The 22,294-nt window shown below is 41.7% G+C and overlaps 1 protein-coding gene across 1 annotated transcript; it reads left to right on the forward strand.

Moving 5' to 3' along the window:
• Positions 1-5,459: 5,459 nt before the first annotated feature.
• On the forward strand, positions 5,460-22,018 carry smad6a (SMAD family member 6a). Its single transcript, XM_026378757.1, has 4 exons — positions 5,460-6,873; positions 8,579-8,632; positions 9,045-9,122; positions 21,015-22,018. Exons 1-4 carry the CDS (start codon positions 6,135-6,137, stop codon positions 21,653-21,655), a joined length of 1,512 nt encoding a protein of 503 aa, XP_026234542.1. The 5' UTR covers positions 5,460-6,134; the 3' UTR covers positions 21,656-22,018.
• The last annotated feature ends 276 nt before the right edge of the window (positions 22,019-22,294 follow it).

The following is a 22,294-nucleotide window of genomic DNA, read 5'->3' on the forward strand; positions in this document are numbered from 1 at the left end:
CCACCCACCTCGTGCTATTAGACATATAATGGAAGTCTAGATTAATGGTTAATTTCCAGGAAACCCCTATCTTCTGTCTTAAAGTGTTTTCCATTAATTAGTGACTCTGTTTCTCAGAAAGGAGGGGAAGAGTGATTAAAGAGCTAACTAGTGGAGCCACTGGCTCGCCTAGCCCCAGTGGTGAGCGTGAGAGTCAGACCTACAAAGAGAGAGAAAGAAAATAAATATGTGGCCCTTGAAAAAAACAGAAGCGCATGGAAATTCATTGACAGTGTAGCTGAGTGCAATTTCAAAGGGATGGTGGAGCATTAGAGCTGAACTGTGAGGGAGAGGGCAGAGTGAGGCATGATTACGCCCTCTCTGGAGCCAGAAGTCCAGCAGACAGGGATGGGTGTGTGCTGAACTGAGAACTGTAGACAAGAAGAGCAGTTCAGGCAACTCTTTGACGTGTTTCGCTTTCTTCAAAGTGTAAAGTTCAATCTGCTGATGTCACTGGAGCAAGATTTGGCACAAATGAACACGCAGACAGTATATGTAGGGACCATCTGGTCAGCCGGTACACATTTCTGTTTGTGTTTTTATGCAAATATGCTCACTTCACTTTAAAGACAGAGTGCATCACCTTTTCAAATACATTATGCTGTAAAGCTTATGTATGAGAGGTGCTGCTGAAGCATCCTTGTGACCAAGGCTGATTGAACAGAATCACAGAGATGTTCACATCCAAAGGTTTTTGAGTGAGGCTTCAATTAAATTTTAAATTTCAATGATTTTTTTATGATGAGGTGATTAGTCTCTTTTATTGTAATTTCCACTATATGAAGTGCAGAGCTGAGTGGGTTTACTTGAGTTCCAAGCTTATCTACGCTGAGTTTAAATTATCTGCTGCTAGCTACTTAATATTAAAATATTAAAAGAAACGGGTTAACGTTTTGAGAAGCTTAATCTGTGTTCTTGCTGGTTGTTTAAAGTAAAGCAACCAGTTAGTTCAGCTTAGCAAACACTGTATACACTGAAAACTGCATAACTGTAGCTAAATGAACACAGCTCACTAATTAGGACTTCGTATCTTAATATCTGTAACGAAAAAACTGTGTAATAACATCAAATTGGACAGAGCCGTGCTGCATTGCCAACAGGTCCTTTGTGCAGTTGCTGGTTGTAATTTCACAATAATCTGATGAACGTGTTCTCGAATGTATCTCTCTTCATAAAAGCAAATTTCTGAATTTCTATTTCTCAAAACGTTGAAATTCATGTATTCCTTCAAGTCAGGATAAGCTCCAAGCTGATAAATATTTGAACAAGCTAACGTTACTAACCTCGGACAGTATTTCTGAGCGTTCTTAGGGACCTCAGATTAAGAGGGCAGCCTGGCATGAGTCCAGAGGTCTGGCTAGACATTATCTCCAGCACCCCTGCATGTTTTCATAAGGGGCCTCCTAGTCTCCTAGTCTCCCTGTAAGTGGGCAGAAAGAGTGTTTGTGCGTCTATGAATGTTTATGTATGCTTGTGTGTGAGTGCAGAGTAAACTCCGGCCTTGGTGGGCCAACACACTGTTTGCCATGTCTCTAGTCTAGAGGAGTAGGGGAGCAATGAAGCTGATGACATGTTGTTCCTGTGACAGGCTGCCTGGCCCCAGACACCTCGCTGCTGCTGCTGCTGCTGCTGCTGGAGCTGTGGGAGCCCGTGGGTCTGCCGCTGGACAGACACAGAGACGCAGGGACGGCATTTATTTTGGGAGGTGGTTTGGTGCCAGACACCCTGTCTGCTGTCCCACCAACCTTCATACACCACCACCGCCTCTTCCCAGACTCACACCACACACCTTATCAGCAGCGCACACATAACCAGGATGCTTTTATTTCCCAACAGCAGCGACTGACAGACTCACAGTGATTCTGTTAAAGGGTCAGTTAACACAAAACACCGCAACCCAGTCAGTCTAGATAATCCAAAGAAACCAGAACAGTTTACTGAATTTATTACATTAGAAGGAAGTGATTCACAGAACATTTAAGTCTACAAATATAAATGGTTTTCACTGGTGACTGATGTGAAGAACAGTAGAGGTGAGGTAGAGTTTTAAGGGAACATCAACAAACATTATTGTTCTGTTTTAGATCCAGATGAGATCCTTGTTACAGATTATTTCATATCTTCCTCCCATTATTTATTGTCATCTTTACATAAAAAGGTAAAAAACAAGAAAACAGTCTCTTGAATGCAACTTGTGAACGCAAAAACGATTAATTTTAACTATTAATTAAATGATAGTATTGCTGCACATATGATTTATTTATTGTGCAGTGTCCAATAACCAGTTTCTTCTTATTCAACCTAATTTAAAATCTTTGCATTGTAGTTCAAATTAATTTATTTACATCTTAATGATATCATGTATATAATAATATAATATATAATATATACATATAGTAAGAATTTATTAAGATTAATTAATTAGAAGATTATTTAAAACCATTGTTATATATCCAATCAAGGGCAGCACCAGACTGTTGTATAAAAGTATTATACCAAAATGTACAGTGATAAAAAATGTACACAAAATGAATAGAACTGGTGATAGTTTGAAAACTGTAATATTATAGTATAAATGCTGACTATAAATATCAAATGCTGTAATACAGTAGTTAAAAAGTCACTGTTGCTGTTCTTACACACTGTGTCAGCTTTCATAGAGATAATCAGTGTCTCGTGTAATTTAACATATCTGGATTTAATGATAACTTATTGCACTTGGTCTCTTTGTATATTAGTCACTCAGTGTGTGCGGTTATTGCACACTAACTGTTCATGAACTCACACCAGAGAATCCAGAGTAGGATGTGATGGGCAGTGAACAGTGCTCGGATTAGTGATGTCAGTCTCAGAGGTAATCTTTCTGCATAAAAAGTATTTTACTTTGAAATATGTCTTTTGCTGATCCTGCTTTTGTATTTTATTTGTAATGGAATAATTTCACTTTATTGATTAAGCACTTTCTGTACTGAATGTTGAAACATCTTTCAGTACTGGCTCTAAGAACGTGATGCATAATGGGGGGGGGGGTATACTTATAGAAATGCTCAGCACTACAGTTAGAGGTAATAAACATGTTGATGACAGCGGCTGCATGAGACTGTGATCTGTTTGATCACTTTAAATTCCAACAAATCACGTCTCCCATGTCTGTGAGTCCCAGTGGTGTTTTTGTGGCCACTGATACATTCGCTTCTGGACGAAGCTCTTTCAAAACACTTCTGTCTCCCCTGTCTGCATCTCTGCATCAGCTTAGGTTACACAGGAGGACACGTTTTGAACAGGTGCCCAGTGAACCCCTCTGCAGCACCAAACACACACACACTCACACAGGTCCCCTCTTCTTCCTCGACCTTCTCTTTCTATCATTGCAATTTGACTCCCACTTCTTCGTTTCCCTTACGTAGCTACTGCAATAGAGATTGGGCCCACTGGTTCTGGATCAGCACACACAACTGGATTAAAGGTGTGAACGGTGACCCACTAGGAGCAGCGTGATAATCTTATGGCAGAAACATGGTCTTGAACCAGCACTTGTGGGGCTGTTAAACTGCCAGTTTTAAGCTGTGGTGGAGGTGGTCACTCTGGCACAGACACAAAAAGCCTTTGGGGGACACTCAAAACCCCTGACTACCCCCTGGAATCTTTGCTGTTCAGATATGTCCCTCTGCTGTGTGTACAGACACTCTTCAGGTAGTTTGAGTTTGTAATTTAACCTCTCTCTGTTAATGATAAATACTACATTTGATAAACTATAGCACTTTTCAGAGCGTGTAGTGTTTTGCAGCAGGATACTCACACACGACAGGAGATGAACTACCAACCCAATCTGCTAATTCTCAGCCTATTAACAGCAATAATATAGATATACACCTATATGTATTTAGCAGTGCATGGCACCAGTGTATGTTAAAAATACCCACACACAACTAGACAGTAATATTGTTATTTGTTAATACATATTTGATAACAAGGTGTTGCATGAATCTGATGTGTAGAAGAAAGTCAAAAACAGATGGTTGAGAATGAAAAGCATAAGTAGAAGGACTCATTATGATGAGTAATAACATTAGAAATGCATTATTACGTCTTTATTAGTTTATAATCAATATTTTAATTATATAAACATTCTAATGTTATCATTATAATGTTATTATGGGATAGGAAAGTATTTTTTTCCTGATTCTGTTCTAAAATATGCATTTTTAAAAAACAGTATAAGGTCCTTTCTTTTTTTGGTTCCTGTACAGAAGACCTATACCATATTATTCATGCAGGACAGCTCCTTCACAGTGGTATAACAGTATTTTTTACTATACTATTTGATGCATTAACTTGGCAGCAGCATTTTAATGGTGTAATCATCATATAATCTGAATTTTGTTTTAGTTGTTGAAGTAATAATTTTATATATTTGTAAATAAATGTAGAAGTTCAACATTTCCAAACGTAGTAATAGATTATTATTATTATAAATATATATTATTATTATTATTAGACCTATTAGTGTTAATGTTGTTATTGTTATTATTATCCACCCGTGATTCTCTTCTCTTCTGTGCACACCACACTGAGGAATATGTCCAGTTTGAGCAGAACACAGCAGGATGTTGCGTCTTTAAGAGTTAAGAAACTTGAAACCGTGTTTGCGCAACAATCAGTGCGGCTCCTAGCCGCCAAAGTGTCTAGACTGGCACATGATGGCGGGAATCAACCAATGGCTCCAGAGCTTTCCTCTGGGGCCCAGAGAGAGAGAGAGAGAGAGAGAGAGAGAGAGAGAGAGAGAGAGAGAGAGAGAGAGAGAGAGCGTCAACCAGACTGAATAACATGGGACCCTGAATGGGCTTCAAAATAAAAGCAGCGCGTCTGCGCTGGGAAACGTGTCCTTAAATAGATCTATGACTTTTAAATTATAGATGTAAACTCTAATGGTACGTTTTCACATTTCAGTAACTTAAAGCGGACCACGAAGCAAATATATATGATTTAAAAAAAAGTTAAGCAGTAATACACTAAATGAAGGATTATTCAATATTTAATTGAATTCAAAATTAAGCACCTCTTTCCAGGACATTATCCAGGACCTGTAGGGAGAAATTATGGATCTGTTAATTGAAGTCCTTCTTTTCAAGCCAACAGAAATAACCTCTTAAAAATAATCTTAGGTGTATTTTGCGGATTTGTGGTGAGCATCTACCATATTTTAGGATATGTAAGCTATATGTAGCCTAGGTGGTTAATTTGTCTTCGCCAAACATTTAGTTTTAGGTTTTCCATGCAAACAGAAAATATAGACTTATTTTGAAAATCATAGTGGAAAGACCCTGGTTTTATTCTGTCAGGCTTGACTGGTGTGTGTGTGTGTGTGTGTGTGTGTGTGTGTGTGTGTGTGTGTGTGTGTGTGTGTGTGTGCCCGTCCGAAAAGGACTTGCAGGGGAGTGGAGAGTGGAGTAATTCCAACTCTCTTTAAAACACCTCCTCAGCACGGAATTCGTCCTGGAGTTTGGCACCACAGTCTCCGACCATCTGCGCTTTATCCCGAGGCTGCAGCGGGACTGTTCCTTCCACTCAGCGACACAAATCATCGGCATATCAGTGCTGTGAGGATTTATTTCGAGGTGAAGGACGGAATTTACGGATCGACGGGTTCACGGAGCTCAAGGAGAAACTGTGGAAAACTTCTGGATGTATGTGCTGATGCTCATTTTGTCGCTGTAAGCTGACACTGCTCCTGAGTGCTCTTACTATGGTTTGCGGATTGTGTGCGGGATCTCCCGAGTGTTGGGGAGTTGAAGGCTTTGAGAGGGGGCTGGCAGGAGTTGTGGCTTAATTGAGTTGGCGACAGCAGGTCACTGAGCAGTGACTGTGCGTAGCCTTCTCCTTCCTCAGACGTTTAGTGATGTTTAACGTAACGCATGACTGAATTTTACTTTCTAATGCTGCGGGAGAGACAGAAAACGGTGACGAGCGGCTGCGCTTCTGGTGCGCACCGTGCACAAACCTCTGGTCTCGAGCGACGGCTGTAAATCGATGTGGCATCTTCCGAGCCCCGGACGGGACCGACAGGACGCATCCAAAGCTGTCTAGGTTGTCGTATGTTCAAGTCGAAACGCTCAGGTCTTGTACGGCGACTCTGGAGAAGCCGTCTGGTCACCGAGAACGACGGGCAGGATGGAAGCAGACGAGGTGAGGGAGGACGGAACGGTCCGTGTTGCAGACACTCAGGAAAGCTCCACAGACATGAGCAGCGGTCGGTGACACGCACTGACCCGGCTCCGGGACTCACAGGGGAGGCTGGGGATCTGACGGGGAGCGCAGGGAGGGAGGAAGAGGAGCAGCCTGGTGATGATCAGGGTGCCATGTGCGCCCCGGAGCGCAGACGCTCTCGGCCGGAGCAGGAGAGCGACAGTAGGACTGTAACGTGCTGTTTGTTTGGGGAATGGGATTTTAGTCACCGGAGACCTCATTGGACACCGAGAAAAGATGGAGTGGGGGCTTGTCAGTGCACACCGGGGCATGCGGGACTGGAGGACGAACTCGTGAGCACCGCTCACGCTTTTTTGAAAAGACTGAAAGAGAGATCTCTGGACGCCTTGGCGAGGGCTGTCGAGACCAAAGGAGGAACCAGCGAGTGCGTCATGGTGCCGACGACTGAGTTGCGACTCGGTGCCCATCACATCTCTCCACAGTATCTCCTGTGTAAATTGTTCCGCTGGAGCGACCTGCCGCTGTCAGCGCGGCTCAAAGCACTTTGCCACTGCCAGAGCTTCGGCGAGGTGGACAGCGCAAAGGTGTGCTGCAACCCGCATCACTACAGCCGCTTATGTGGGCTAGGTAAGAACAAAAACACTGCGGGGGCGAGGATGGAGAGTCCTCCACTTTCGAAAATATATGTTTTAACATTGCAAATGATCAAATGTGAACGGAAGACAGCACTGACTGTGCCATTCTGTTGTCCTGCTTATTCTCACAACATGAAACATCCCTGGAATGAATCCATCACACTTCATCGGGCCCTCTCGCTCCTTCAAGAACCCCAGGAGGTTCAAAGACCGGTGGAAGGTGCAGAGACCTAAATGTAACCTCATAAAAGTGAACTAGGCTTAATTTAATGAATGCAGCATATGATTGATGGCGCATACACAGAATAAAAGACAGAATGAAATGAATGGGAATTTCCATTAAACCCAGAGTGTTGTTTGCCTGAGGCCTGCAGCTAAAGAAGAATGTTAATGTTAATTAAAGTGTCAAACAACATCGCAGCCACGAAATAATAATAATAAAAAAAAAAATAAAACACTCAGTTATTTCTTCCTAATAAAGTCATTTAACATTTTCAGGCGTGATCTCAAAATGCAGCAATGAAACCCTGGAGGATAAATGTCACTGATGTCATGTTTTATTGCCTGCCCTGGTGATTTTATAATCTTTTCATAACCCAGCTTTTACTTTAGTCAACCATTACTTTGATTTCCTCTTGACATTCCAAACACATTACACACTTATTTAAATGCGCACAAAACTTTGCTGCTTCCCACATCATCCAATTGAAGGTCGCTCTCAAGTTGCACTTAGGCTCCTTTTCTCTGACTAGGAGGACCTCCTCTTGTTATTTAGGCGAAGGAGTGCCGATAATATACAGTTTGCTTAGTGCTGGCGCCAGACTGACTCGCTGGGTATCTGACTGACTGAGGACTCCAGCAATTACTGGCTCTGCTCTTAAAGGGGCCGCGGCCACAAACCCGTGTCCACTGTGGACTGGAGCGACTATCAGTGTCGCAGCATTTGTTTAGTTTTCAGGGTCTCTGACGGTACAAGACCAGCAGAGCTGAACGCTTTTGCAAGAATAAAGAAAGATTCTGCGTTTTCTACGAGGCTCAAGACAGATTTGCAGATTGAATGTGAATGTTGAACTATACATATCAGAAGAAAGGCCACATATGCTCACAGTTATGGAGTCATGTTCTCAAGTCATTGACACAAACCTGAGTTATGAACATATTCAACTCATGAAAAACAACTTTATGTTGTTCTTTATGTTGTAGAATGATCCCAGTTTGCACAGTTATATTCAGGGACATCTCGGAGACTTAAATCACTACCATGAGAGGAAGGTTCATCCAAAGAGGAAAGACTTAGAGACTTTTTAAAATATCGTTTTAAGATGATTTAAGCGCTGTACGTTTTAATATTTTCACTTTGACCTCTTCTTGGTTGGTGACTATGTGAAACCTGGACTCTGTTTTAGAAAGAAACTGGTTCCTGATGGATTTAATTTGTTTAGGACAGAGTTTGTTTATGATTTAATGTTCAAGAAGTCACGTTCTTGTCTGATGAGTGTTATAAGTTTATGTGGGCAATGTGCACACAATAAGTAGCATAACAAGCAAATATAAGCTTTTCACGTAGTAAAATCTGCAGCTGGTATATAGACATGATTAGTTCAGTGGTTTTTCTTTAGTTTTTTCTATTAATAATTTTGAATTACTACCTCACAGCCTTTAACTTATTTATTTATGTCTTTATTTTGTATTTCCAGAATCACCTCCTCCCCCATACTCTCTGTCCCGTTCCGAAGAACACAAGCCATTGGGTAAGTTTTAAAAAATGGCTACCACATTACAAACCAGTAAATGGCACAGAGGGTGTCGTCACCATCGTATTTATAGACTGGAAACGCACATTATCTTTAAAAAGCTGCTCGTGCTTTAAAAGCCGCAGAGTTAGTCAGGCTTTACCTGGGATCACCTTCTCTTCCAATGAAAATGAAAACATCTACAGCACATAAAGAGAGACGAGCAAACAGGGCGGCAGTAGCTCAGTTGGTAGAGCAGTGGTCTGTGAACCCTATCCCCACCATGTCCAAGCTGATGCCTTTTTCCACACACACATTTACCATATACAGAATGCTTGCTATTGATCATCAACACTGTTGATTAATCATTTGAATCTCACACTTCTGCTTTATGTGTGTGTGTCTTTTTATTTTTTTTTTCATTTATCAGACTCAACTCTGTCTTACACTGAAACTGTGCCCCCCCTCTTCTCCAATCCGCCGCACATTACGCCAAGAGACTACACAGGTGAGTAAATAGCATCAGTTCTGCAGACGTACATAAACACTGTGAGCAGGCAGGCACTTCTTTCAGCGAGGTATGGCGGTGCGGGTTCACGCGCACGACTGTGTGCCGTGCACGCAGACACACGTAGCGTGCATCCTCTTTGAGCCTTTACATTAAAGGGTAAATCACCTTTACTGGTGTTGCTATGTTGCGCTTTCCTTCCTATTTTCAAAGGCTGTTAAGACAACCAAAGCCTCCACTGCATAAAGCTCCTATTGTCAGAGGCACGGTGAGCACAGTGGGGGTCTGGGGTCTCTCACTATCTAGATGGCACAGCAGTGTAGCCTTTCTGTCTCTCTTTCCCTGTGCTTTCTCCACTGCAAAATATTTCACTGGGATGAAGCTGCAATAAGATCCCTGTGCATACTCCCAATCGCCCTTGCCTCTTAAACCACCCATCCCCCCTTTCCCTCTTTCTTCCCTCAAATCCCTCCATTCCTCTCGGCAATTGAGCAGTGGAAAGAGGCTGGCATTTTAGGGGCGGGGGAGCTGAGCGGCTATGATGAGGTGGAGGTATAGAGTTTTGTGTGCATGCATGTGTGTGTGTGTGTATATGTGGAAAGCAGGGGGCTGAGGGCCGCGTTTGCACAGGAAACAGCCCCCTCTAGATGATGAAACTGGAGCTTTATTTGTTTACATGCTCGGGTCTGGTGGAGAGGTCCGTGTAGCGTTAGAAGAAACCCACAAACTTACTCGATCAAGCCTCCCCGGGCTCACTTGTGGACGGTGTTGAAAGGTGAATGGACACCTATCAAGTCTGTGTAGTGTAGTCACAGCATCACAGACCTGTACGAGTCAAATATGGTTATTGAGGTCAGAAGGCCGGTTGTCTCAGTGAGACTTGGTCGGGTTTGTTTGTCCAGAAATTAAATGTAGCCTCTTTGTTAAAGTTAGTAATTTGAGTGATGTGTTTTTTCCATGTTTGGAGGCAGGGACGTAGCCAGGATTCTAGACAAACTGAAGCCTCCTCAAGGCTTTGAAATAGAGAGATCAACATTTAAACCTGTCTTTGTCTTTGGCTAAAAGTATTGAACTTTAATACGTAGAGACTGAAAATCACCCTATAAAATAAACATTTGTATGTTTGAATTTGCATTATGTAAACTCCCTCCCAGGAACAAAAACCATAAACTCACAAAAATAAAACATTACAGAGAACAACATCACCACTTCTGCAGGAGCAGAAGGAGGAGGACGAAAATCAACACGATGATCATGTTGTTCCTTTCCTTTTAAACAAATTTAAGTTAATGTACAAAAGAATTAGCCATAGTTTGTCAAGTCAAGATCACAAGTCGGTGAAAAGTCAAGTTTTATGTTGTAATATTGAACGATCTCCAAGCTGAGTTGCGAGAGAGGGTACCTCCTATTGTTTGGCTGGTGAAATGAGTGGAAATAGATGAGTTTGTGGTGTGTGGAGTGTTTGGTTGAGTCTGTGTGTGTGTGTGTGTGGTCTCCTTTCCCCTGCCCCCCACACCAGAAGGCTCGAGCCAAGGACTGGAACTCAGGCCAAGAGCATGAGTAGGAACGAGACTTGGCTCAACAGTAGTAGCCAAGAAATCTGCATGTAGCTTTTGTTGTTAACGTTCACAGGTTGTAAGACTCCTGTTTTGAGCTGGAGCTGGTAAAACAACAGGAAATAAGCTGAACACTAAGCTTATTCCAACAGATATCAAAGAATTGACTGCAGCTTAAAAAGCCCTTGATGTTGGAGAGATCTTTCAGGAGCATAAATGGATCTTTTCTGTGTGTGCAGGTGATCCTTTGGCATATCATCTGAAGCCTGTGATGTTTTCTTTAGAACAAATACAAGCATTGAACATGCACTATGACACTTTACCATGTTTTTCTATTCCTTTAAAACCTGCTATGTACCCTAGCTTTAAGAAGAAAAGCTGCAGCAGGGTGTGGTCAATACATACCTTTGCCCTGGTCTCTTTTATCATTCGATCAGTTAGCGTTCCCTTTAAACTGCAGCAAACAGTCGAGCTTTGAAAACATACGTTTGGTTGGTTTAGATCTACGTGCATGTGACTCCAATAAAAATGTGTCTTTAAGCTGCATATTGCCATTGTGTATGTGTGTGTGTGTGTGTGTGTGTGTGTGAACTTGTCTTTTTTACGGTGATGTGGACAATGTTTAGTTCAATACCATTGTTGTAAGAACATTTTGGTTCCAACTTCAAAAGACTGTTTGAGGTTTAATACTCAGTGTTTAGTGTAATGGTCAGGTTAAGGCGTTTGGTTGTGATGGTTAAGGTGAGGGTAAGGGGCTAGGGAATGTATTATGTCAATGAGCGTCCTCACAGCTATAGAAAGCCCAGTGCGTCTGTGTGTATGGGAGACAGGGAGGAATTTGTGTCTGACTCAGTGATAAGATCGACTCCGAGTACTCACATAGGGGCTCTGCCAGGACAAAAACACACAATCACACGCACACACACCAATCGTGGTTTGTAGGAATGGAGGCAAAGGTCTGCTGTTTTAACTTTTATCACCAACGTCTAGCTATTACTGAGCAGAGATGTTTTATTTAGACTATCTGCACTATTTTCTACTGGTCTCTCCTTTGTTATTATGTTCGTATGATGTTTCCAGATATGACTGCATTGGTATTATTGGTTGTTTAGAAATGGTCAATGCTATATTTAATACTGGGAAACATGCAGCATTACCTCCTAACCATGCTCTGGGATTTAGCTGTAAAAGAAGAATATTTCTATCCATCAGTTTATTATAATCTTAATTTTTCTGAAAAAAGTCACTCAAGTTGCTAAATCCTATATATCCTATCCTAATACAAGTGGACCTGGTCTGAATCCAGGCCTGGGGCTTTCTGTGGGGAGCTCATTCTCTATGAGTGTCCTTCAGTTTCCTCCCACAGTCCAGAAACATGTATTACTTGGTGACTCTCTGGCGGTAGGTGTGAGTGTGACTGATTATCTCTATGTGTCAGCTCTGTGATAGACTGGCGACTTATCCGGGGTAGACGCTGCCTTTAGCTCTGTGGCATCTCGGATCAGCCCCCGCCACCTTTGCAGGGCTGTGGGACTGCAAGGGCCAGATTGCTCATTTATTTGTGATTAACTGAATCAGTATTTCATATTATAAAGTTGGTTCTAATTGGCACATACAGTGTTTTAAAATGTACGCAGTTGATTTTCCCCTGGCACACCCTCAGGCCAAACTTTACATTGAGAATAACAAAGTTGTCTCTCCATCTATGTTTTTAGGAGTGTAATGATCATTATAGCCTCGTAGAGGTGCCCGCATGGCTGAAGGCCATTAGTCTTGTTTTTACAAGCATTCTTTCATGTGATTGTTTGATTTTCACAGGACTAACAAGCAGACGTAGACCCATTTTGATTTTACCTCACTCAGAGTGTAGGCGGATGATGTCCTCGTCAGCCATTACCGTAGTTAACATCACTATAGTTGTGAAACATTTGTCCATGTTATTGTCGTCGGGCCTGGCATGTGAAGAAATGCTATGATACGTGGTGTGGTTGGACACTGGTGTGGCCTGGGTGCACTCAAGTAAGACAAGACGACCGTTCCCTCTCTGCCCTCAGTAATCATATTTTGGTGACTTATTTGCTTAAGCAAAGCAAGGTATCAGCCAAACATCCTGTCTCAAAGTCCTGTCTGCACTCGCTGCAGTATTAACCCCATGAATTGGCCCTTTGACTGATGGGGCACAGCCCAGGAATGTTGGGAAATTGGGAAGGTGAGGGGGAGTAGGGTCTCCGAGTGAAAGAGCTGGGAGGGGGATAAGGGGGTCTGACTCTGGAGAGTGACATCTGATACATGTTTGAACATATCACAGTTAATACTTACGAGACGTGGAGCCAAGCTGATATTCTTGGAAGCTTGGGAGACAGTTTGAAGAGTTGTTTTACTGAGTTTAGTTCAGAACGTGTGAAGCTTTCCAGGTCAAACCAGGCTGACACAGTTGCATAAAATTTTGTAAATCATCTACTGAGGCTCTCTAGTAAAGATCTGACTCACAGAAGCATAAATATTACTTTTGCAGGGCCCAAGTAGAATATTAATTTCAATGGTGTGTCTTGAGTCGAAAAACTGTGCAAATGCAAAATGTAAACACCCTCATTCTACTTCATCCAGCGCAAATGTGTCTGTCTAAGTCTGGATGGGTCCTCTCAGTGACCTGAACTTCCAGCCTGTTTGCTGGCACGCGTACAACACTTGCTCCTATGCCTGACTGAGACACATTAGACTATGGAATTCAACATCAAGTGCTGGCCCATTAACTATTTGCCATTTCCTCAAGTATTTTCCATCACGCTCTTTTTCACTGCAAGCAGGGAACACAGCGTATGTCAGGTTTTTTTCTGCAATGGTTTGGTTGTTTTTGTTTTTTTTTTGTTTTTACAATTCAGGTTCCTCAATCCCAGAAATTACTTCTAAATGTCTTATATTTCTCTTGCTCATCTTCTATTAATCCTGTGTACATGAGATGTATAAATATCATGCACAAATAAGCTGTAAACTGAGTGGATGGAGCCTCCAACAGACTCCAACACTCAGTCAGTGAAGATACAAAGAAATGTTCTCGCCTGGTTTCTGGCTACATGTACAGTACTGGAGCTTGAAGATGCTCACAGTCAACATGCTGACTTCTAAAATATTTCTTCTTTAAAAGCTTTAGGCTGTGGCCCTAGACTCAGAGCCGAATAAGTTAGTAAGTAAAACTTACATGTTTAGGTTTATGTAAAGCTGCACATCAGTAATAATCGATGACGTAGAGTCTGAACTCCAGTGTTGCCACTAACGTGTTATTTCTTTAGCTTTTCATCTGTTTCCTCGTCTTATTTTAGCCTGTTTTGTTTTTCTGTTGTTTTTCCAGTGTTCATTTTACTTCTGTTCTTGTGGATGATGTGGCTCGTCATTATTATTTAAAGACATTGTTGCCTCCGCTCGTACTCGCTGTCTTTCTCTCCCTTGCCCCACGTCTCTTTCTCTCTTGCCTTTATTCACTCTCTTACTCTTTCACTCCATGTTGTCAGGCTATCACAATTTAAAATAAGGTTTAAATTACAGGACTGGCTGTGGCTCTCTGTTCCCTCAGAGTTTTTGCCAACTCACAATTTGGCTTTTAATGGAATCCTGCCATGTTGCTGAACCTAAAGATTCTTTGCAGATGTTGACAGAGTCTGACTCTATGAAATGTAGGAAACTGTCGCCTGTGCTGTGAGCTCTGAACACAGCACTGAGAATTGCTATTTATGTAAGTGGAACAACATTTTCAGGAGGTTTCAGGAGATATAGCTGACTGTTTTTAGTACAATCACAAACAATCAACTTGAGAGAAGTTATAATTTTGTAATGGAATATCTTGTTAAATGCAACTTGCTCTATTTGTCTAAGAAACAGTTATTGTATGATGTACTGTAGTTCTCTGTTAACTTAAATAGCTGCAAGAGTAAGTCACATTTTGGGTAAAAAAATGTGACTTACTCTAAAACGTGTGTTCTTGGTTTGTCATTTGATTCCTGCATCAATCTAATTTTAGATTTAGTTTTGATTCCATATGAACCTTTAGGTTAGGACCTTTCACTAAAGCTCTGTCTAAAGTTTTAAAATATTTAAACAAGCAGTGCATGCACATACTTTTAAATCAAAATGCACATTTTTGCACTTAAATACTAGAAAACAAATAAATTATTAATTGTCCAAGTCAGTAGTTCCTATCAGCTGTTTAGGGTCTTTCTACGCATCTCTTTTGCTTCTCTCCTATCGCTTTTAATAGCATCCTTTCTAGCTGGACCAGATTGCTGTTTGCTGCAATAAAAAACTCTAATGACTACTGACAAAGTTAGAAAATCACTAGTAAACATAGTGGAGAATAAGCTGTTTCAGAGACAGATTTTTCGCTTCAGAGTTGCTGATGAATAAAAATGAGCTAAAAGACCATGAATATGGAATATTAAATTTAGCCATGACTGCTAATGAAAGCTAATGCTGCTTGATATTTGCTGGCTGTGTAACTGCTGGCTAACATGTCTACCACAAGCTGATCTGTCAAGTTGTTTTGCTCTCATGTTAAAGCAAATTAAATATACAGAAAAATGTGGGAAGTGGAAAGTGTTCCCATGTCAAATGTCTTTGCAGTCGGAGTTTCACATATTTCCCCCAAATTAAGTTTTAGAAGGAATTTCATCATTTCATTCTTCATAGTGGAAGAAATAGATCTGTTCCACCAATAAATGTGTGTAATTATGTTGTGAGGAGTGAAGGCCCTATAGCTGGCCCACGTGAGGCTCAATGAGAGACTTGACCCCTGTGACTGCCTGAGAGGGGGAGGAAGTGTTGAGGAAAAGAGCCTGTCCAGGAATGTGTTGGGATAGGGGGCGGTGAGGGGGGCTTGTCAGCTACTGAGCTCTGCTCCTCTGCTTCTGCTTTTGTCTCTTTCTTTGTCATTTGTGCAAAAGATCAGTTATGCTTAAAGCTACAGTATGCCATCATTCTTTATGAAGCAGTTAAAGTGTCTTCAAGTCGAGCCAGATTTATCACTCTGCTGTGTCACAGTGCTGTTTACAGGTAAGAGTCTCTGGTTTCTCTTCAGGTACGAATGTATAGAGGCTACATGTAGACACCACATGCCCCCTCCGTGTCATAAATTAGGTATGATTACGCACGATTGCGTCAGCTATAGAGGCAACGTACAGATCAAACCATCAACTTTAACATTGTTGCTACAACAGAAACTATGCGGAACAATAAATCATCTGATGCTGTAGCTGCTGAGACACCTTAATGTCCTTTAGGTTTCACTTCCAACGTCCTCCTCGCTGCTTGGTTAAGTTGGTCTAAAAGAAACTGTAAATGTTGCACAAATAAAAAAGAAACCATGCTGCCAGGAAGTGAAGTCGGTCACTTCAGTTTCCTGTATTATTTACTGTATTTGTTCAAGCAGCTCATCACTTCCAAAGAAGTGAAAATTCACACTAAGTTAAGTTACTTATTAACCTTAAAACAAGTGGTGAGGCGGCGAGGTGTCAGGTCGAGTTATAATATATATATATAATAGGCAATCCCTGCAGGTCACTGTCACCGTTCATAGTGTTTCTATTTCTGATTATTCGAGGTTCTTTAATTTCTAAGGAACATCCTGCATTACAGCGGCGCTTCGTGCATCAGATCAGTTTGTGTTTTTCTAGCATTTACGTGCAGAAAATGGACTAACTTTGAACCTCCTACCAAATTTCAATCTCCGGTGGCAAAGTTATTGTGCAAAGAAAAGGCATCAGTCTATCATCAGAGAGCTGTGATGTTCTGCTGGAGCCACTAAACTTCAATCTCAATAACAGCTAAGCACACGTAAACATGCCTTTGTGCACATGAACAAGAAGAGTTTAAGTGATTGGATGTAAACTGATATGACGCTTTGCAGTGTTGAACCATTTCCCTCTGGGATTAGTAAAGTTTTTTGGATAGGTGCAGTTTCCTTATTCAGAAAATGCTGACACTGGACAATGATCAATAGGCCCACACTTCTTCAAGGAGCACTGATTACTTGGCCGGATGTATTCCTCACTTTGTCTGTTTGCTTTTAATTTTTTGAATGTTTGAAAAGGCTATGAAATAGAAACAAGTTGGATTTGATAACTTTGATATAGGCCAGCAATGCCAGCAATGTCACTTAATCAGTTCAGTACAAAATCACATAGTTCCCAGAATGCAATAAGAGTTATTTTTATTTATTTATTGTAAAACATTCCCAGTGGAAACCTTTGTCTTTAGTTTAGGTTTAACTATGTGATGCTTCTTTGTTTTTTCAATAATGAAAACAATTCTAACCACAATGAAAGTCAGTGTTGAATCCAGTCAGTCCAACTAAGTTTACACAACATGCAGTACTTAACCAATAAAACATTTAGTTGTGTTAGAAGAAAACTGCCAACTTTTTAACTTCATATAAAATCTTGAAGCAGCGCGTACTCTCATCATTTTAGGTTGAAACAACAAGCTATAGTTTACACTACTGTGGAACCACCTTTTATTTTGTCAACTTTCAGTGAACTCACTCTTAATTTTAAAGTATTCATTTATGAAATGTAAGTGAAACACCCAGGACAACAACATTTGGGTTTCCAGTGTTCTTATGTCCACGATGACTGGTAGATCATACAAAACGTGTCAGCTGACTTGTCCAGGATGCAATAATATATGCAAAACCTGAGACATTCCATGTCTTGAGTTGCACTTTGAAATACAGGAAACTGATTACTTTCTCTCTTCCTCTTGGAGGCCCTTTCTAAACTGTCTCCAGATACGTCAAGGAATTTTACAGCGACACAGAATAACTTTCCTGTAGCTCGGTTGCCATGCAGGTTTAAAAGATTGTGGTCAGCTTTGGCAGATATTTGTGGCTCTTATGTGATAGAACAACAAACAGAGAGAAATGTCTAATTGCACACGGCAGCAGGCTACATCACCGGCTCCCCTTACGATGGAAAAACAGGGAGAAGGAAGGAGTTTGTCTGCATGTGCAATAATGTGTGTGTTTGTATGTGTTTGCGAGCAGGAACCCTGTTGTGTTTGACTGTAAAGGCCATGTCTGGCGATAACGCAGCCCTCTGATGGCAGAGATAGTCGAGACGCCAGCTTAAATGTGGCTTGCTGAATTGAAGTTTCCCTGTAATGATAGTTGTCTCAAACTGCACAGAACCTACCATTTGGAGCCAGGGAGGGGTGTTTCTTTTTCCTTTTATTATATTTTATTTCTGCCGTTTAAGAGCTTCGGGAGGAAAGTTGAGGATGTTAAATCAGAACAAAGCATCTTAGAGGCGACGGTGATGGTCAGTCAGTTCTGTCCTCCCCTTTTGTCCCTCAGCCCCCCCCCCCCCCCCCCCCACACACACACACACACTGCCTCCACCTCCCTCACCCCAACCCACCCACTTCTTTCAGCACAGTGGAAGAGTCTAATAACTGGAGGGGAATCTAATCCTTGGCACTGGATGAAAGACGAGGGTCTCTCTCCCTCCCTCTCTTTCTCACAGTCCCTCTCTCTCTTCATTTTTTTCTGTGGAAGCTGGTTATGCTTGGCAGGTTCTCGCTCTCTCCCTCTCATTTTCCCGCTCGCTCTTTCACTCAGTCTCTCTCTTTTTTTTTTTATTCCTCCACTTCCCTCTGTTTTGCCCAACTTTCTTCCACTCTGTGCAGGTTAAGGTTAGCAGGAGGAAGTCTCCTCTGCTCAGACTGAGGGTGGGTGTTTTGAGGAATAGTTGGAGATTTGGGGGAAATATGTTTATTTTAGTTGAGAATTGCGCTAGCTGCATTTTTCTTGCGGCAGGCTGTGCAAACCACACATGCACACCAACATCCGCAATTACATAATTGCCGCCAGCCCGTGAGCTTAGTCCATTCCTTTCAAAATTCAAAAAATCAATGTGCAGACGGTAACCCCTCCTGCTCAGTGTTGTTGATGCATTCATTGGTCTGAGGAAACACCGACCCAACCACTTCCTTTTCCTCCTCCTTCCAAAACGCACAGATAATCACATAAACAGTGTATTTATAAAAGCCAGAAGAATATAAAAGCAAGTAGAGGATCAGAAACAGCAATGTCTGGCTTTGCCTGCTTTCTAATTCTACACCAGCCTTGCTGTATTCTTGCTGGTTCATAGCACCAACTACAGTGTGGAAATGAGAGCTGAGTATGTGCTCAGTGATTGTTGGCGACATACAGAAGGTTGGAGCCCTTAAACAAGAAGACTGATAGTGAGTCCCTCAAGTCTTGGATTTATTGCTGCTGGTCAATAAAGAATCTGGCACAAAACCATCCAATAAAACAACACATTGTTCCTACTACACTCCAGTATTTGTACTAATTGAACAAATATGATATACTGCAAATTGCCACTTAATGAGTTTTACTAGTGATACTAGACAGACTTTAAAACCTTATAACTGTTTCCCTCTGCTTTCTGGTGTCTATGCAAAGCTAAGCTGACCATCAAGTATTTCTTCAGTATTCAGAAACAGAGAACAGAAGGAAAAGAAAAAGAAGATAACGTAAGAGGAAAAATGAGGTGCTGTTATTGTTTGAAGTACAGGTTTAACAGTCTGTGATCCATTATAAAAACTAGTTCAGGCATTTAAGTTGTAATTTAATTACAGTAAGGTTTATCTTCCACATATCTTTACATTCGTCTTCTTTGTTCAAAGACAAATGTGAAGTGTAGCCGGCGTTTCTATGAGATTGGCACTAAGAGATGGTGATTCTGAGATGAAATAACAAAGGCTACTTATCTAATTGGCAAACAGAGCTGTTAAATGATGGTTTGCGTAAATGGTTTCAGGCTTAAATTGCTGCCAGCCCTCACATACAGATGGTGCAGCATGCACATTCACGCAGTCACACGCTAGCACACAGTTTGTCGACTTCCTTTGCTCAAACATAAACATACTGATAACCTCCAGTTTGAACCCGTCTTTAAAAATTCCATTGAAGAAGTTGGTTGCCCACCGGCTCCTTTCTCCTCCTCCTCCTCGTCCCCCTACTCCCCTCTCACACGAGCTCATTATACCTTCTTTTGGATGATAGCCAGGGTGAGCATGATGACACGAAGAACTGTGCCAGAGACATAAAACATGGCACGCTGTACTACTAAGATTGGAAAAAAACAGACTTTAGCAATAAGGTAGAGGAGTGTCTTCAAGCACTTAAAGTGAAATTTAGTTGTCATTCAACCCTGAGCCCTTTTAAAGTTATTATGCACTTATTAATTCCACAATGAACACTCGTAAAGTAAGCATACAGAGACGCTTTTAACTCGGTAACTGGAAAAGTAAATAAGAAAATGCTGAAAGTGGGCACACAGGTATTAAATCATGATTTATAGGTGGATATGGAGATGAAGATGGAGATGGAGAAAGAGTTTTTGGTTTACAGTTTATTTGTATGGCACCAATTGTTTTACATAACACATCAAATACTTTAAGAAAATACATATATTAAACAAAAGACTATTTAACAAGACATACCCATGGGTTTTAAGGCCTAATATGTGCACGTATCATCTCCTATGTTTACCTGCGCGTCTATATTTGCATACAAACATGTAGACACGCACACACATCTCGTCCACCTCCTCCTGTCATCACCCCCCGTACACCCCCTCCCACCACCTCCACCCCTGCACCCATCCACCCCCTGAAATGAAAACGGCTGTTGTGCAAACATAACACACCTACCCTAATCGGAGTCCTGATTTCACCCAAAAGCAACTTGTTAACGGAAGAAGTGGTGCAGCCATTCTGGCCCCTGCAGGATGAAGAGGGGTGTTTCGCTGCGATATGAAAGGAATGGGGCCACAGGCACATGGGTCTTTAAATCCTGTGTCAATAGAGTCTCTGGAGCAAAATAATGGCATCACTCTGTGTGGGAGTTAATGTGAGCTGATAGCATGAGGGCTGGGGGGTCAAGGGTTCATGGACTTGTGCTAGGTTGACAGAGAGCTGAATGCTTTGTACCCCCAACTCCCCTCTCTACAGCGCTACCTCCTCTTTAAGTCTGGACCTGAGGGAGTGCTATGGCAGGAGATAGAGGGCACTGGAGGAAGACTATTTATTTATTTAGACATAATTTGTGGCTGAAACACAGTTTGCTCATTACTGTCTATTATCTATTTATATTACATATATATGTTGATTTAACAAAGACCATACAGTTTAACATTAGCAAAATATCAGTGTCCATGTATTTAACATTTAATCAGTTGCTACATCTCTTGCAGTCATTAGATTGATACCTAGTTGGAGACCTAAAAATAAGCAGTATTAAAAGAGCAAATATTAAATTATCCTCCTCCTTTATTCCTTTCAGACACTGGTACCTCACTCGGCTCCTCGACCACAGGCGGACATCGCTCTCACTGGTGTAGCGTTGCCTACTGGGAGCATCGCACACGCGTAGGTCGTCTTTATCCAGCCTACGAGCCCTCGCTCAGCATCTTCTATGACCTACCTCAGGGCACAGGCCTCTGCCTCGGCCAGCTCCACACCAACGGATATCTCAGCCGCCGCGATGACCTTGGCAGCCGCAGCACATCGGGTCTTCATGGACTTCACAGCCATGGTGGTGGTGGAGGCAACAGCACCAGCAGTGTCCAACAGATACGGAATAAAATTGGTTTCGGCATCGTGCTGAGCCGTGAGCCGGATGGCGTCTGGGTGTACAATCGCAGCCAGCACCCGGTGTTCGTCCACTCACCCACGCTGGACCCACCCGGTGCTCGGGGGCTGAGCGTGAAGAGGGTGATGCCTGGCTTCTCCCTCAAGGTGTTTGACTATGAGTGCTCCAGCTGGATGACAGAGCACGGCTTAAAGCCTGAGTGCCAGGAGGGGCCCTGGGACCCCCACAGCGTTCGCATCAGTTTTGCTAAAGGATGGGGCCCCTGCTACTCCAGACAGTTCATCACCTCTTGTCCCTGCTGGCTGGAGGTGCTACTCAACAACCACAGATAGCACACAAACACACACACACACAGTCACAGACTCACATGAGGTTTTCCTGACCCAGTATCCTAATTGTAATCTACCTAGATTTAATATAAAATTTATATATTATATAAAATATATTATACATGTAAATACTTGAGTCATTTTTACAATGCCATTATTTATGTATAGTGTAATGTGTAAATGGGCAAAATAAAAAAGGAACAAGAATATGCACTTTTGATTCTATATATGCATTACAGATTCTGTCTTTTTGCAAATATAAACTGTAAAAATACGACAAACCTGGTTTATGTTCTCATGATTTAGCAATTCCATCAAAAAGTATGCCATGCACACATTGTTAATAAAGTATTTGTATTAAATGAATATTTCTGTGGTGGTCTGCTGGATATTTTAGCCTAGTTTCAGCTTGTGGGGTTTTAGTGCCTTGATACCCACCGTATCTATTACTGACATTTATGAGTTTCTCCAAGAGCTGACACATATTTTAATGTCTATAGTTGTTTGTATCATGTTTAATCTTTGTCAGTTTTTATGTAAATTGTTTCATCATGCCTACTCTGTATATAAGTCGTAAAACTGAGATATCCTTGGCACTATAAGCTGCAATGAAAGCACTGTGAAAGGCATCGCAGTGCCAGT

Source organism: Anabas testudineus, chromosome 3 (genome assembly GCF_900324465.2).
Source record: "Anabas testudineus chromosome 3, fAnaTes1.2, whole genome shotgun sequence".
Classification (NCBI taxonomy): Eukaryota; Metazoa; Chordata; class Actinopteri; order Anabantiformes; family Anabantidae; genus Anabas; species Anabas testudineus.

Bases quoted from the DNA above. Each gene is read 5' to 3' on its own strand.
- smad6a (XM_026378757.1), top strand. From the start codon at position 6,135: ATGTTCAAGTCGAAACGCTCAGGTCTTGTACGGCGACTCTGGAGAAGC. The intron at 6,874-8,578 runs GTAAGAACAAAA...TTGTATTTCCAG, and splicing joins CAGCCGCTTATGTGGGCTAG to AATCACCTCCTCCCCCATAC. The intron at 8,633-9,044 runs GTAAGTTTTAAA...TTCATTTATCAG, and splicing joins CGAAGAACACAAGCCATTGG to ACTCAACTCTGTCTTACACT.